Source organism: Hippichthys cyanospilos, chromosome 1, assembly GCF_059441005.1.
Source record: "Hippichthys cyanospilos isolate Australia breed blue-spotted pipefish chromosome 1, RoL_Hcya_1.0, whole genome shotgun sequence".
Lineage (NCBI taxonomy): Eukaryota > Metazoa > Chordata > Actinopteri > Syngnathiformes > Syngnathidae > Hippichthys > Hippichthys cyanospilos.
In genome coordinates, this window is record NC_142369.1 from 15,795,001 (window position 1) to 15,811,967 (window position 16,967).

A 16,967-nucleotide genomic window follows, 5' to 3' on the forward strand; every position below is an offset into this window, starting at 1 on the left:
GACGTGGGTGTTGACAACTGAGAGCCAGAGTTGGCTGGCTGTTAGCCTGCTAAACTGTTAGCGTAGTCACCATTGAAGCTCTTAAATGTTTACCTCTAAATCTATATTTTACAATTCAAAATTATAATTTAATTGAATAAAAGCAGTCTTTAAATGTAATCGAGGTATTTTTCCCAATTCTTCAGATAGTACTCTCCACAAATGATCTTAATTTCTGTTTGAAAGTTTTAACCGAATTATCTGATTGTTTTGACATTCCCTTTAGCATAGCTCTATCAAGTATATGCATAACGCAACCTTATCCACTGTAGCTTCTATTCTATCAGCCTTCTAATACAGTGCGCCCTTAATATGAAAACAGTTTTAAAATAGGCTGTTCATTGACGCTGTACCGGTGCGCCTTATACGACGGAAAATACGGTATTCAACAAAAGTGCATCATTGGCTTGATCATTTGCAGGGCCATTACCACGTTTTAACTTTCTTGTAAAATGCAGTCTTTGCTTGTAAAGTTATGACTTTATTTGAATAAACTTAGTGTCATAATTATAATAATTGTTATATTTTATGATTATTTTAGTGTGTCCCTAATATGCTTTCTTACACTTGTATGTCTCCTGATTTTTTATAAAGGCCACGTGCATCCACATCACCCAGAAATTGTAAGAGCTTGACATGTGATCTTTCTATTCCCGGAATGTAGTCTGTGTGTGCACAGAATATAGCAGTGTTCCGACCGCTGTTCCAGGCGTAGCCATGTTGTCTCATTAGCTGTGAAAAGGTCACTCATGTGCCACAACAGCTCCTCTTTTGATGCTTTCTCTGCAGTGACACAGCACAACTCTTGAGGTCTGCACCACCTCATTGCATTAGACCATTATATCAATTTAGCAGTGCGGCGTTTAATGCGTTCCTGACGCTGCTTTTCATTGTGTCTGAAAATTCTGCAAGCACGGCAGGAGCAGGAATGGAATCCTCTTACAATCAATAACCACTCACTGCAGAGAGCCTGCACTGTCTGTCAGTAGTTCTGGCTCTTCATCCACTCTTCCTTGGAAATTTATGAAGATATATATCTTGAGTGTTGTCTCTGCTTCTCTTTGTCTCTCCCCTGCTGCAGCCACGTGCATGTAAGTGTTTTGCTGTGTTCTGTGGAGGTCATTTCTATTCTCTTGCTGCAATCACTGAACATGCAGCTTCTACTGTAAACTAGGGGCGATTCTAGGATCAAAGGTGAAGGAGGGCTGGCTAATGCAATTTTATTGCCATATTTCTCTTTTCTGTCTTGTAAGGAGTGTGGTTTGGACCTTGAAGCAGACTTGATACAAAAGAGAGGAAAAAAAAGACTTTATACACACAAATCCTGTGAAACCAGAGCGAGGATGGGAAACCAGACTCTGGGAAAATATTCGGAAATTGTACTCTGGAATTATACTCAGACAGAAATTAAGAAGACACCCTGACAGGACGGCTTGAGAGCTTGCAGTACTAACATGTGAGAACCCAGAGCTTCAATACCATCAGAAATCAATCATAAATGACATATTAAAGATAACTACTGAACCATAGCAACCGCATGGAAATAGATACATCAAGGAACAAAACAGTCACAACAGTAAATATAGGACCCTAAATGAAGAGCTGATAAGCACATGAAATTAACATTATGTGACAAATACATGACCATGTCAGTTGATATCACACATCACACATTTACAAAAGACATTGGCCTTTTCTCTGGCTTGTCATTTTTCTTAGCTAGAAAAACCATTATCTACCAAGCAACATCAGTCACAAAGATAAGATAAAATACAGCAAATGTAAATATTGAAAATGTTGATCGTGTTGTGGTTTGGATCGCTAGAAATGAAGATATGTTCCTTCAGATCCATGTTTTAGCCAGGTACTTACAGTACACCACCAATGAATATTACTGGAAGGGAGCGTATGTCTTTGAAAAATGTGTTGCGCAGACTCCAGTCGGGAGAGCTTTGAGCAATTGGGAGGAACAAAATACATAAGCGTATTTTTGTTGTTAAAATGTTACATTTCAGTCAAGCACTCTATGGTTCTTCATGTTACAGCTTGTTTGAAAAGGATATACAATGAAACACACAGAGATGCAATACTTTTTCTCTGCAGGAGGAATGAATAAATTACACTTGTGTTGTTTGGAAAAAAAAACAAAAAAAACAGCCATTTGCTCGCCACTGCTTCATAAAACTGCTTCCACACACACACACACACCAATTATACGTCTTTTAAGTCTAAACTTTTTCATGTGCTTTTTTTTAAACTTAGCTGGGGCTTTTCTATTGCTACTTTTTGGTTCTCCTCCTTGAAGGCTTTGACCTCAAAGCCACTTCAAAAATGAGCTCTCGGTAATTAATGTTCTCTTTATTTTCCCCCGTCTCCTGCTTCTTTTGCAAAAAAGTCTTGCAGTGGGCTTCTCAATGGTTTATTCTGACAACGTGAAAGAGCATGACAAGGATAAATGGGAAAAACAATATACACTGGAAGACATAAAGTGAAGTGATACATTCCATGAGGCAAATTGTTCTACTAATCGCAAACAATGCAAATGTAAATAAACTGCTCCATGGTCAAGCTGTTGCCATTATGAATCTTCATAACAGTTGTTATATTTTTCCCAAATATTTGAAGCTTCATTTTGTATATGTATTTTTTTTTTCCAAATCATTCAAATTTCAGCTTAGTTGTTATCTACACTGTACAGGTATGTACAGTAAAACAGTAAATTCATTTTTGCATGATAGAGGCTGTAACTGTTTTGGTATTTTTTTTCCCCTTAAAATATTGGTTCAATTCTTAATTGTGTGATGTCATAGTTGACATTATGGAAAAGATCTGGAGATAGACATGAGTTATGGACTGATAGTTTTTTGTTATGTATTATTCATGCTCACAAGGTAATTTGTCCTTGCGGCCTGCATCTTGCGTTAATGATGCATAGGTTTTTTTTTGTTTGTTTGTTTTGCTTCTTGGTAGCCATTAGTGGCATGTACCGTTTAATTCTGCAACAACTTAGCTAAATGGAGCGCCTGCCATATTCACAATTTTGAAACTATTAAATCCCTGAATTGTCCTGTAAACACTATACATATTGAATTTAAAAGAAAAACCAGAGGCAGTTAGCAAAGCAATGAAGTGCATCAGTAACTTTCTGCCTGTGGTACTTTTTTGGAGCATGTGTTTATATCTGCCAGAGGCTGGAGTTAATTTTTTAAGTAGAGGAATATAAAAGGGTTTAGCTTCCAGCCCCCAGGCTCCTCTGTCTTCCTGTTCCCTTTTATTTCATTTATTCAAACAAGCATTAAATAACTATGTAAAAAAAGAAAAAATGCCAGTAAATAATTTATCACTGAAATAATATTTAATCATCGTTAGGAAACATTATTCCTTTATTAGTCCCCAAATGAATGGAAGATGAAAGCTTTTCTTTTTTAGCCATAGTGGAAATGTCTCCCGATTGCCCATCCCCACCCAGCAGAGTGTAAAAAGTCTGATCTACAGTTTGGTGGTGGAGTGATTACGAGGTGGTCACAGAGGTGAGCAGCCTGTGCAGTTATCTGTCTGCGGCTGATGCATTGTGTCTGGCAGCGGATCAGAGCCAACCTCAGTCTTACTCGATATCTCGTTTATCTGAGCAAGCAGATGCTCAACTGCCATTTATCTGCACCAGGCTGTTTGGCCAAGACCTCCTGTTAGCTTAGTGCAATTACCTTTGTGCCACCGAAATGTGCAGAGCTGCAAGAAGCATGTATAGTCACTCTCGGCCAATTCCACCATTTCATCTCATGCCACTCACGTGATGAAATTCCTGCACCATTACATAGAATGATTAATGTGCCTATCTATTCCCGCTATACGTGTTGCCATGTGGTGTAGAAGATTGGGTGTACATATTAGTAGGTGTCGTTATGCATATATGGATACTTCCTGAATATTATGTTTGTAGTCTGTATATGCTTACCTCCGTGGCAGTGCTTTGTAGTTGGTTTTCTATTTTTCACCGAGCAAAATCAATTAGATTTTAGAACACAGTTGTAAAGTACTGTGTAAAGACAGATTTAATATATTGTTGTTGTGTGTTAGTTTGACTTGATGTATTTTTATACACTGCGGCATTTGCTTCAATCACAGAACAGAATCATCTGTGCTGCATTTGCACATAACATACGTTATAATATTCAACCCACCATCAAACACCAATTTAACAAAAATTGGAGACTCAGCTTTAACATCACTTTTTCAGCCACGTACCCCATAAGCATCAACACAAATCATTTTTGGGTGGGGGAAAAAAAGGACTTAAAACAGTGTTGTGCCACTCATGTCTGACTTATTTAACTTTGGAACTACTTTTACTGTGGGATCTCTGGAAATAGTAAGCAATTCCAATAAATAGATCGTCTAAATCATTTGCCTTGTTTCCAGCTCATCTGTTAGAAATAAATTGCTCCTAATTTAGAAAGGAAAATGCACTATTTCTGTGACAGCTTTAAAAAGCATTATATAAGATTTGCTGATACCTTGAAAAACCCTGTTAAAATCCCACATACCCCTTTAAGTACCTTCATCTATCTGCAGGGGTATTTGTGCTGATCTAATAGAATAGCTTTTGAATATTCTGTCTGTCACTATATGGCACTAGCATCGATATTTGAGCAAACATCCATTGATACTTTTAGACAGTAAAATCGTAACATTTCCGATTGCAGTCACACCTGTTGTCTCATGGTACTGTAACGTGCTGCAACATATCGTTTTCAGTAGTTTAATCCAGTGATTGTCAGCAGTTGTGAGAGACGGAAAAACATTGCTGATCCACCTCTCATCTGTTTCTATAAAAAAAAAATATATTGAAAATATGATTATTCTTTTAGTGGCTCAAAGTCTAATTTTCATGAAACATTTTATTAACTGGTGTTTAAATGTTTATGGACCTCTTATACTGCTTGGCAGCCAATCACATGCAACAGAAATATTGTCAACCTACCGCGTATGTCATAATACTGATGCAGTCCTTGAATAATAAGGGTCGTGATACAGACCACTAACAGATGATTAAATACTTCATATTGTAATTACAGTTCATATATTTTGAGATCAAATACAGAAAACTCTTGTTTGAAGATCAATTAGGGCACATCAGTTTATTCAGACTGATCTGGAGCATCAGTAATCAGAGCGGGCTCAAAGTACTCCGAAGTGGCAGAGGGCGGAAAAAGGTTCAATAGAGGTCTCAGCTTACACTTCCGTCTTCATGTTTGTCAATAATTCATCCTTTTACTTTTCTACCCTTAATTGGTACAAGCGATCAATCAACCTGAAACCTTTTGCAATAAGTCTACTCTTCATATTCCCCATCTGGGGGAAAACAAAAAAAACAATTATACCTGATTGTACTTTTGAGTACTTTAGTACTGTAAATGTATTTTTAAAGTACATGTACTTCAAAGTCTTGCCTGAACATTTTCTCAATAATAGGTTCACTCACATGATCTGCATCTCAAATGCAAAGGCTTCATGAATATTCTAATTGCCTGCTTTTACTTGAGGGCCATTGCGAGTCGATAGTGATTCAAGGACAGACACACACACATAAGCTTGGCAAAAGGTGTGTGGCGCCGTCGTTATTGTGCGTCGTTGGCTGGGTTCACCTTCCTGTCAGACAAAAGCGCCTGAATAGCAGAGGCCAGCGCATGTGCTTCTTAACACATGTGGCCATATATTCTAAATAAGGCAACAGAATAACAGTTATGAATTATGGAGTGCAATAAAAGCAGCTCCAACGACCGGGGGCCTTGGCTAGAAAGAGAAACGGAGCGAGACGCGGAATAAATGACTGCTTTTCCACAGCTTGTACCATCCAACAACTCATAACAGAAACTGTAGACAATATTGTTTAATGTGCAGTGGAATTGTGGAATCCCTACTATATTGCTAGCCTAGCAGATATTGCAAATTCAATTTGTGTTGATCGTAAAATGTAGGCGTTTTGTTTTCTGTATCTTTTGCTCTGCATTTTGTCTGCAGTGCAAGTAGTTTGCCGATGAGATGGATTGTACATGCCAGTTAGGGCATCTGAGGTAATTAACTTAGATTTACTGTAGTGATTCATTCAAAGAGGAAAGCCTGGGACTTGTGCGCGTGTGTGAATTGAAATTGATAATTGGCGGGCGAAGTTAAAACGAGCTGATTTGCAAGCGTCAGCTCATTAGAACTCTTCAAATGTGCTTTTGTGCATTGCTTGGCAAATATTAAGGCTGGACTTGTGAGAGCAAGATGCACCCCCCACCCCTTATCTCCCCAAAGTGCAAGAAGCTTAATGTTTTCAGTCCAACAGGGACTCCTCCAAGCTCATCCTCATTACACCCTCCCTTTTAGCTTAGCCCTTTCTGCCGCAGCTCCCCTTCTGAGCAGCATTCCCGTGTTCGCCTTTTTGTAGGTCCACCCCGGCTATATGCGTCTCGCCAATTAGGGCAGGGACCAAGAAAGAAAACTTTCTCGCTTTGCTTCAATCGGATGTATTTAAAAAAAAAAAAAAATACTAACTACATGAAAATTAGTGGAAATCCAACTAATAAAAAACTTTCAATTGTATGAAATTCAAATTGAGAAACTGTTCAAAGCTGTTTGAAAGACCCATGCATGTTTTGTCTATTTCACTTGGCGTGTTCACATCACACTGGGAAAATTGGAACGTCGATCTCCAAATAGGATGACTTTGACATTTCTCACGAAAAGTTGCAAAGCACTGAGATGATAGGAAAGCCCTTGCAGCGTGTCTGCTGGAGGCGTGAACGAGCTTGTCGTGCTGAAAGCCATCAATCACAGTGCCGCATGCTGAGCTTTGCTAATCCAAATCATGAAAGGTAACACCCCATTCCTTCGAACAGTGATTCGCTACATTTCAGAACGGTGGCGATCAATGGGGTCAACAAGAGGCTGTGTAGGAAAAAATATTTTTAGTGTCTCTTACTCTTTCCATTTGTGGATATTCTCATCCACTGTTAATAAAATCAAAAGTTAGTGCATGCTGTCTTTTTTTAACCGTCTCTCTGCCTGGTTAAAAAAGCTTTGGAACCACCTAATAATACTAAATCATAACTCTGTAACGGACACTTGGTAGAACCTCGCCATGCTGGACATGTGAGTCGGGTTAGCTTGCGTATATGTGTGTGTGCGTGCGTGCATGTGTGTGTATCTTAATTCATTAATTGCCTCCCATAGCCACCAGACAGAATTGCCTGCCAGCTGCTCACATTAGGATTTCTCCACCACTGCTGGATAAGCCTCCTACTTGTGGAAGCAAATTTACTTGGCTCTATTTTGAAATGTTGTCACGGTTATGCTTAAAGCTGTTGAGATGTGGTGTAAGGGAAAACAAATAAAACTATTGTCTGTGTTGTATGCATTGTTTGCATAACCGTAAATTTAGATTCAACACCCCTTCCTCCCACCTCTTTTGAATTGTGAAATGTATGACGAAAATATAGGAAAAGCTGCCTCCCATGAAGTGAAAAATAGCGATCGATGACATCCTAAACCCCTGTAATTGCATAGGCTTGCCACAAGATGACAGCAATACAAGGAACATGCCTAAACTTCAACACCATGCATCGAAAAGAGGGATGCCCATTTTATCAATCGTCGTCAATTGGTGGTCCGCTTCGCGATTTCTAGTCGCTCGCATGACATGACGCTACAAACGCAAAAAAAACCTGCCAAAAAAACATCAATAAAGAAAACTCAAACGCGTGATCACAATATTGGCTGCAACAATTAATTAGGCTCATTTTTGGTGATGTAAACATCTTTTTCTTGCAAAAAAAAAAAAACCTTTAAGGCTGTTGTAGGTGTTGCTGCAGGCCTGTTCTTATAGTATGTGTTTGGTTCTAAGTAGGTGTCATTATTTTCATTAGTTTGCACTCGGCAAGTATGTTAGCATTGTTGCCCTGTGTGCCAAGTTTTTGCCATGTCTTGGGTGAATTTGTCTGAATTATTTATTTTAGTGTATTATTATTTTTAAGTACCAAGCCAATGCTTTGTTTATATACTGCTTGTTTTAAAAAAAAATGCTTTAAATAGACATGTTTGACCAAACGTGATGAATAATAGTGTTTAATAATCTTGATTTCAATATTGACCAAAGTAATCTTGATTATTATTAGGGACATAATCATGCAGCCTAATAGACACTCACCCTACAGTTTACGACTGTAAATGTACTGTATATATCCTGCCGGGGTCGTTTTACTCTTCTAGTCCTGAAAGGAGAAGCAATGAGTACTGTACTGTAAGCCAAGCGAATCAGACTGTCTCTCTGCAATTGGACAAATCTGAACATGTGAGTGACACAGCCCAGATGTGTCTTTTCATTCATGGTGTTCAATTGGATCTTCTGTTCTTCACTTCTTTGAGCTATTGGTATAAGAAACTCACTCTTTGGTCACGTACAACATTCTTTCAGTCATCAGTTGTTGATGAGACTTAGCCTGCAAGCAGCACCCAGCCATGCATAATTCTACTCTCTCAAGGCGTATTGTTTATATGCCAGTGGGACCACACACACACGGTCATAAAGTAGATAATGATGCGTCCATTTATAGTTAGCTTCAATCCACATTATATTTACATGAGGCTATAGTGGGATTTGTTTGTCTGCTGCTTTCAGCACGTGCAGTGCCACTCTTAATACATGACCAACATGCATCTACAGTACAATATTTTGAAGGTGCAATCAAATGCAAACATTTCTTCGTCTGTTAGGCTGTTTCAGTGCTGATCAAATCCACTCCGCTCATGCACCCTTGGAGACCGGTGAAACAAATAGGCTTGTACGCACAAAGTTCACACATGGAGACCAGTTTCAGTATGCCTGTTAGCAGAGGTAAAATGTACACTGAAAGTGATACAGCAGCCTCACTTTCAAACCAGTGAAGCATCAATGTCACCATATGCATTCTGACATGTTTGCAAATTTGTAGTGTTCTATTGGTTTTACATTTTATAGTGGCAAACATTTTTGCATATGTGTGTTGAACGTGTGAGAAAAGGTTTTAGGGCTTCAGTTTATGAAAGGGACATACTATTTGTATTTCAATTTCAAGTATTGAACTATTCGGCGCAGTGGTGAAGACACGCTCACTACTTTATAGCGCATACTGCTATTAATGTAAAAGTTCTATAATGATGGCCTTTTTTCTGGATGCACCACAATACAGTGCTGTAGGTGCATACAATACTCAGTAGTCTGAAGGAATGCACCGATACTACACAACTTTGTTTATAGTCACCGGACTTTGTTCTTTGTCATTTGTCTATCTTCATTTTTTACTTAGATGTTACTTAATGGAAGTACTTTGTGTTACAGGTTTTACATGTAGGAAAATTTGTGGCAAAACTGTTACAATCAATACATTAGTAATGATCAATTCTTACGCTCAAAAGCATGGTATTTGAGTGAATCATATACTTTGTTCAAAGAAAATTTGTATTTTGCATCTTAATATTTTGTTAAAAATTGAATGTTTTTATCACAATTGCTCTTAGTCTTTCTTTAAAAAAGTGGTATTGGTGCATTCCTAGGTTTTTCATACAAGTCCTAGTTATAGCTTGTAAGTACTGTACTTATGAATCCTGCTATTACATTAGTATAGGAGGATATTTTTTGCTCTGATGTGATCTGGCATCTCAACAGCACCTGTAATCTACAGTACTGTAGGAATGTTCTTATGGGAATTAGAACAATGTTTATGACCTGTGTTTTTTTTTTTTAGTGCTTTTGATGTTTATTTTTCCCTGATGCCAAGCTATCACTTTTGTAGTTCATTAGGAAGGTATTTGAAAGTTACATCAGAAGATAAAATTGGTAAGTGGCGTAGGTGTTTGACTTGAATAATGTTAAAAAAAAATATATATATATATATATATATATATATATATATATATATATATATATATATATATATGAAGAATTAAAATGTTTCTGGATCAAAGTGTTGCTATCAGTAAAAAGGTTTAACTGATTAGGCACTGTTTATGTTGTATTTTGGCATGTTCAGTTGTCATTAAAATATAAAAAGAAGTTGAAGTGAAACTCATCACTTCTTTGAGTCATAAGGTGTCCGTAGTGTTCTATTTTAATTCTCTGGCAGTTCAGAGCCAAACTTAATGAGTGTTTTATGACTGAAAATAATGTGTGTCAGTTGCACATATATTGTTAGTTGGGCTGACACTACCACACATTTTCCTGCGCCACAATTAGCTTGATGCCATTCTTGAGTTCAAGCTGAATCTTGTGCGAAATCCTACCTAATGATGATTTAAAATCCAAAATAGGAATTTCAAAATACATGTTGATCCCCAACTTGCATTTAGGTAATGCGGTGCGTTTGACTAGGTCGCTCTATCCTGTTTTGTACATTTTGTCTGTCACTGTCGTTCCATTTGGCCTTCATGTTCAGCTCATAGCTTCGCGAACTGTGCTGTGGGTGTTGGAAACAAAGAGGGTGACTGAAAGGAAAAGTCGGAGGAAGAGGGTGGAGAGGAAGGCGAGGCACATAATTGTGGCTGGCTGATTGAAAGCCAGCACACTCGGTCTGTGAAGTCCCCCTGTGTGTGGGGGTAATTCCTGCACAGAACACACACGACGTGCTGTACATGATGTATCCCATACATGTGTATTTTTACCCTGGGAAAATCTACTCCATATTTTTACTGTGTATTGGCCACAATGCCACTAAAGTGTGACATATGAGCTGATATGAATGAATTTGTTGGGAATATGTTTTGACATGAATACATTCACACAACAAGCTGCAGTTCAGTAATTTTTTATCGATTCAATTTTTTTTCCCATGGAACTTAATTTACTATTTTCATAATCTAGCTTTAACTTCGGCTGTCTGGTCTGGTCAGGACATACAGGTCAGAGTTCAAGGGTCAACGATCCAACCACGAAAGCCTACTCATGCAGAACAAGGGATCGTAAACAATCCATTACGCGCCATCTGTGGGGGCGTCAAATCTCTAACCCACACTTGTATGTTTGCGTAGACGTTGTGTGTTAGTGTGTGAGATCACACCAGCGGACACACTAGTGAGGATCAACACAAACACACGCACACTACATGACCAGATGGGGACAGAGAGGTCACTGAGGAAGTGACCATCTGGTACCAAGCACCACATCAAAGTTTCCAAGCTTACTGTTGCATAATTGTTGCATAGTTGTAAATTCAATGTGCATTGTTGTAAACTAAATCAATAAATAAATAGGTAAAATTATCCCCAGTGGTTGCAATTCACTGTGACCATGAAGATGATCACTTAGAACACAGCCTGAGGAAGAAGTCTCATCTAAATTTGTGATGAGATTGAGACTTGACATTTGCGTTGGTGGTAGAGGTGATGAAGGAAAACTTGAATGATTAAAGTGGGTTAAAGGGGCAGCATCAACTTCTATTAAAATAGAAATGCTCCATATACGTAAACACTGCAATCAGAATGAAAAGTCTGATTCAGAATGGAATTTCATTTAGAATCTCAGGGTGATATATTTCTTTTGCCAATCCGCACCAGCATGTAAATAGGATACCAGAGATCTTGATTTGGAATTATTTTAATTGGAACGACAAAAAAAATTCTCAATGTTAACTCAACTTAGTCGGCTGAATGACTTTTGAGACGAACAAAATGCTTCAAATTAACCTATAATCGCAGTCAATAGTTGTGTTTACCATAAACGATATGAACATTTCTGAAGCTCAGTGAATAACAAATGAACATACAATTGCTCAGAAAATTTAAGAAACTTGACTTGGAACAGAAATGCGAATTGTGAGAAAATTTGATGTACTGGAACTTTTGAATAGTTTTAAAATTGAGTAGTCTACCTCAGTAGTCTATCCTATTGATTATTCATGTATTCTGATATTTTTATCCACATGGATAAAATTTTTTTCCACAATATTGTGACGTATGAGGCTTTTAGAAGGTAAAGTTTAGGCTGGTGAGTGAGGTGGGAGTCAGCAAATGAAAACTTTTTTTTTTTTTTTTTTTTTTTTAATGCTCTTTCAGCCTGAACTTAACACGTCCCCTCTCAAAAGTGGCCTCATCTCGCCATTTGCTGTCATGTCCAGTTTTCCAAGGGAGCTTAGCCTTCCAGTTTACTCAGAGCAAGAGGCAATTTAAATGCTGGTCTCTTCACCAGTCTCCCACAGGCCAATCGTGAATACAAATTGAGGCAGGATGAAACAGTGACAACTTGCACAAATCCGACTAGCACAAATATTATTTAGGCATCTTTTACTCCTCGGCGCAAATAGAATCTAGTCATTAAAGATGGTACAAGATAGGTACAAGATCATCAACCAGGTTTCCCATGCTAACCACAAGTCAGTGCAGCATGTTTGGTAACCACTGTAAACCTATATTTGTTTATGCATCATTTTATTCTATAACTTTTCCACCCTATTAAAAAAAGGGCCTGTGACATACCCTTCCCTTTTCCAGTATTATCTATATGCATACATATATTTTCAATCATAAAATTGACAGAAATGGTATGTATATGAAGTTAAGACTTGTTTAAAGAAAACACAGGCCTATTTTACTGTTTGCAAATAAAAAAACAAAAAAACACATAATTTAATCCTTTTTAAAATGTGTGTGTGTGTGTATATGTATAAAACAGTGTTTGATAGGTTTATCGCTCATCTGGTATCAGGTGGTGTTGCTCGTTTAGCTTAAGGCTTAGTGTGAGATTCTGGCTGTTTGTCTTCTATTCTGAGATGCCCAGAAGGAAAAGCCCGTTAATTAAGCTGCTATAAATACAGGACCTCCGCATAGCAGGTCACGCTTAGACCTGCTCCAACTGGACTCAATCTGTTACAGTCTGAGCTGGGCTTTCGCTCATTATTCCTCTGATTCTGCTCAATTTGAAGAAGCCAAAATCAGAACATAGCATAGCTACTACAATATTGAATGCAATTATTGTTTCTGTTGACATTTTCATGGTTCCTCTAGTGCACTACTGTGAAATATGTTTTGCAGGATTATGTAATTACCACTGCTTATAAGCACTGATATCTCTATCAATTAAAATACTGAGAATACATGAGTTAGATGATTGTCTTCATGACACCTTACTCTAAAGATCACGTTCAGTTTTTTGACATTGATTTAATGATGTGCTGCAATTTATTTTTGCATACTTACTTTGGGGCTTTACTTTGTCTTATCTATGCAGTGTTTTTATGCAGTGCCCCCTAGTGTTCAGGCTGAAAGTGAAATGCCTTGTGTTTAAGTGTGACTTAGGAACGCATTCAATTATCTTGCAGATCCATCCGTATTGACAAAATGTTACTCTAAAAAGAGTTATTTCAATGAAAGTTATTCCATATTCAGAAAAAGGTTGTATTTTGGAACAATACCTGTTTAAATTCAAACATATTTTCATCATGATTGAAAATGTAATGTTATTACGTATTGGTACTTGGTATCTGAGTTCTCAAATGTAATTCCAGGTATATAGAGACAATTAATTCACTTTGGGAAAAAGAATTGTGGTCCGTCTACGGTGATCGAGGTAGATACAGACAGCCACATAATATATGTCCTTGTCAAGTGTCATCATCTTCAGTTAATGAAAAATGTCATACATTTTCAAAATAGATGAATATAGTGCTGCACACACACACACACACAAATTGGCCTTAATTTACAGTTTTGAAATGTGCCTTGCTCTTACATACAGTAGTAAATGATGGGTTTCTTCAATAGATTGTCTCAAAATTCAAGTTTGTAAAGACATATGTTTACATTTGGTCGCGTGTAGTTTCATCTTCTCCCCATACTCGATTTCACATCCCAATGACAGTATTTAGTGGTTTGGCCTCTCTGCCTGGGAATATATTTTGATCTTTTGTGTGATTTACTGCTCTTTTTGGAAACGTTCACTGCCATGAAGTGCCGCTCTGGGTAAGCCAATTTGAAAGTTCACTGTGTCTAAGCAAGAATGTGCAAAGTCCAAAACGCATTCGCTCCTCTCCTACTGAGCCTGTCAGTGAACAACAAGGCAGGATTGGTGCAGACAGGTATAGAGGAGGTGTTTTGAGGACGGCGAAGCGGAACTGATGAGTTGCCGAGGAGAAAATGAGCTGAAATGAATAGCTTGAAAAATTCATATGAAGGCATGGAGAGCAGGAGCAGGAGGATGGATGATAAAAGTTGGAGTCAAGTAGAGTAAGCACGCACAGAGAGCACGAGAGATTAACGGTGTGCGTTTGCTAATGTGGCGCTGAAGTAAACAAGCTCACATGCCAGCAGCCGAACGAAATCTGAGTTAACAATTGCACACATTTGTTTTATGCTGCAAATATGCACATTTTCCGCCATTTATTTTTCAATCTCTTCTCAGTGCTGCTGATTCAAGGTCACTCCAGGTCTCCTCAACTGTGCTTGTACAGATACTTTGTGAAAGTTCCTTACCCTTCCTCTGCCACTCTACTGCCTCTCTGTCTACTGTTACCATGAGTTTTGTATGCGTACTATTTCTGTGGTGTAAACAAAGTGAAGTGGAGCTTGAGGATTTGGACAGTGTGGCCACCGTGACCGTCAGCAGAATTCTCTTTGTGTATTTAATCGCTACTGCAAACAGGGTTCGTCGCAAAGTGATTTTTCACTGACTAATATAAATGTTTCACTTTCAGCTGAAAGAAAGCAGCTTGTGGGATTGTGTTTTAGGACATATTAAGAATTTAGCAGTGATGGTTTCACATAACTGCTTGTGGGCAAAGAAACACACATTTAGTTTGTCTGTTTAATATTTAATTTACTTCAATTATAGATTCGGTAGATTTTAGTATTCAGGGGGGAGGCTGATGCTATTCTAAAACCTGTGTTGAATATACCTTTAGACCACCACATTCCTACACATGATTTTACATTTTTGCTTCCTCTTTTGCTCACATTGTTAATACTTAAGTGTTAAATTGGGTTAGTTTAATTTAGCGTGTCATCTAAATGAAGGAGCAAATCTCAGGAAATGCATACAAAGGTACTAGAAAGTGTCAATTGTTGGACAGATTTTGTCTAAATTCTTTCATTTCTGGAAGGTGTACACCCACATGTTCATACTAAATGATTGATTGGTTCAATTTAAGATGCATAGGAGCTAATGAAAAATGTATCTAGTACTACCTGTTGGCCTATAAATAATTAACTATTGTTGTTGCTACAGTTTTTTTGCTTTAACAGTAGGATAATTTTCTATTAACAGCGGTGTTTTTCCACTATTTTGCACACACAATATGTTGAGGTCTTTCCTTGCCCGTGATGAAAGAGGAAAAAAAATATCTTAGTTGTTATTTCTGCCCCTCCTATAGGACAGTGACATCCAGAAAAAAATCGACCATGAGATCCGGATGCGCGACGGAGCCTGCAAGCTGCTGGCGGCCTGCTCGCAGCGGGACCAGGCCTTGGAAGCGGCCAAGAGCCTGCAGACGTGCAGCACCCGCATCATGGCCTACATGTCCGAGCTGCAGAAGATGAAGGAGGCGCAGGTCATGCAGAAGGTGACGCGGAGGTCGTCTGACGCTGGCCCCATGGAGGACCGTCTGCCGTGCAAAGGGAAAGTGGCTATATCGGGCAAGTACATGCAGCTTCTACGTGAACGCATTTGGTAGTAACACATGCAGACAGACTGTATAACAATACTCACAGGTTTATATGTATCATTTCAACTCGTGGTCCCCAACTACAAATTGAGCTGTGACCCATTTGAAACTGACCCACACCATCAGACTGAAAAAGTGTCTGATTGGTCGAGCAACCCCAACCGAGGAGCAATATGATGAGCCGGCCATGATGACGTGACATCATTTTTCAAATGAATGAGTGGACTATGACGCTATTATGACAAGACAGTTCCTTTCCATCATTTGTGTTACTATAGCTCAGCATGGAGAAAATGAAGCTGTTGTGTAAAGTATCTTGTCAAATACAAGGCGCGACTGGAACCTGTTGAATCATTTGAGCAAGTAGCACCCAATTCATAAAGTGGAAAAGATGATAATGCCGGCGGACTTAGCACAGCCTGAAAAAATAAACATAAGCTAACAGTTACCTTTAGTCGTCACCCAATAGTTGTTCACCCACCATACAAAAGCAGCATTAAAACGTAACATCTTAATTTATTGAGCACATTTGCAAGTTGCCATGATATTAATTGTACGTAGGATAACATGGGATGATAAGCCTTTTTTTCATACATTTTGAGGCTCATTCATTTTCCTGTGGGGTTCGTTTTAGTGAAGTCACTGTCTGTGTGTGCGTGCGTGTGTTTGTGTTTTATCTGTAGCTCCACACTTATAGTGTAGTCATGTAACGTCGGTCGTGCCAACACAGGTTTTGAAATATATGGATTGCTAGCTTTCTTCCGTTTGCTGAGCAGACGTTCGAAAGGCTAATAGATTCTTGAGCGTATGTGGAGTATACGGTAATCTGATTCTATCAGAGCGACTCTTCATTAGTACATACTTCACTGTTTATTGACCGCGGTGACCGTGCTGACGTGCTCAGTCCACCCATCACATCTCCAGCGAGGGAAAGTAAATGAATGATTATTGAGTGGAGAGCACTGCTTGTCTCATCATGACATAATTCCCGCTAGGGAGCACGATACTGTAGTTAAGGAGGACACTGTTCGATTCTTTGAGGCTGTTTATTAAGCCAGTGTGTGAGTTACGTCTCACACACATAGACGCGCACTATCGTAAGGTGATGTCTTGCAACAGTGAGGAACGCATATGTAATCTAACCTCTGTGTGTTGTTGTCCTCACAGATCTCCGTATACCTCTCATGTGGAAAGACACTGAGTACTTCAAGAACAAAGGAGGTGAGGAGCACTGTAGTATGACACATGCACATAAACGGG

At 38.6% G+C, this 16,967-nt stretch overlaps 1 protein-coding gene across 3 annotated transcripts in view; it reads left to right on the plus strand.

Moving 5' to 3' along the window:
- Nucleotides 1-16,967, plus strand: part of rtkna (rhotekin a) — a 74,148-nt gene that overhangs the window by 47,738 nt on the left and 9,443 nt on the right. For all 3 annotated transcript variants that reach the window (XM_088432900.1, XM_088432908.1, XM_088432917.1), the window contains exons 2-3: nt 15,417-15,678; nt 16,875-16,928. In XM_088432900.1, coding sequence (XP_088289026.1) covers nt 15,417-15,678; nt 16,875-16,928 — 316 coding nt within the window. The remainder of the gene's footprint in view (nt 1-15,416; nt 15,679-16,874; nt 16,929-16,967) is intronic.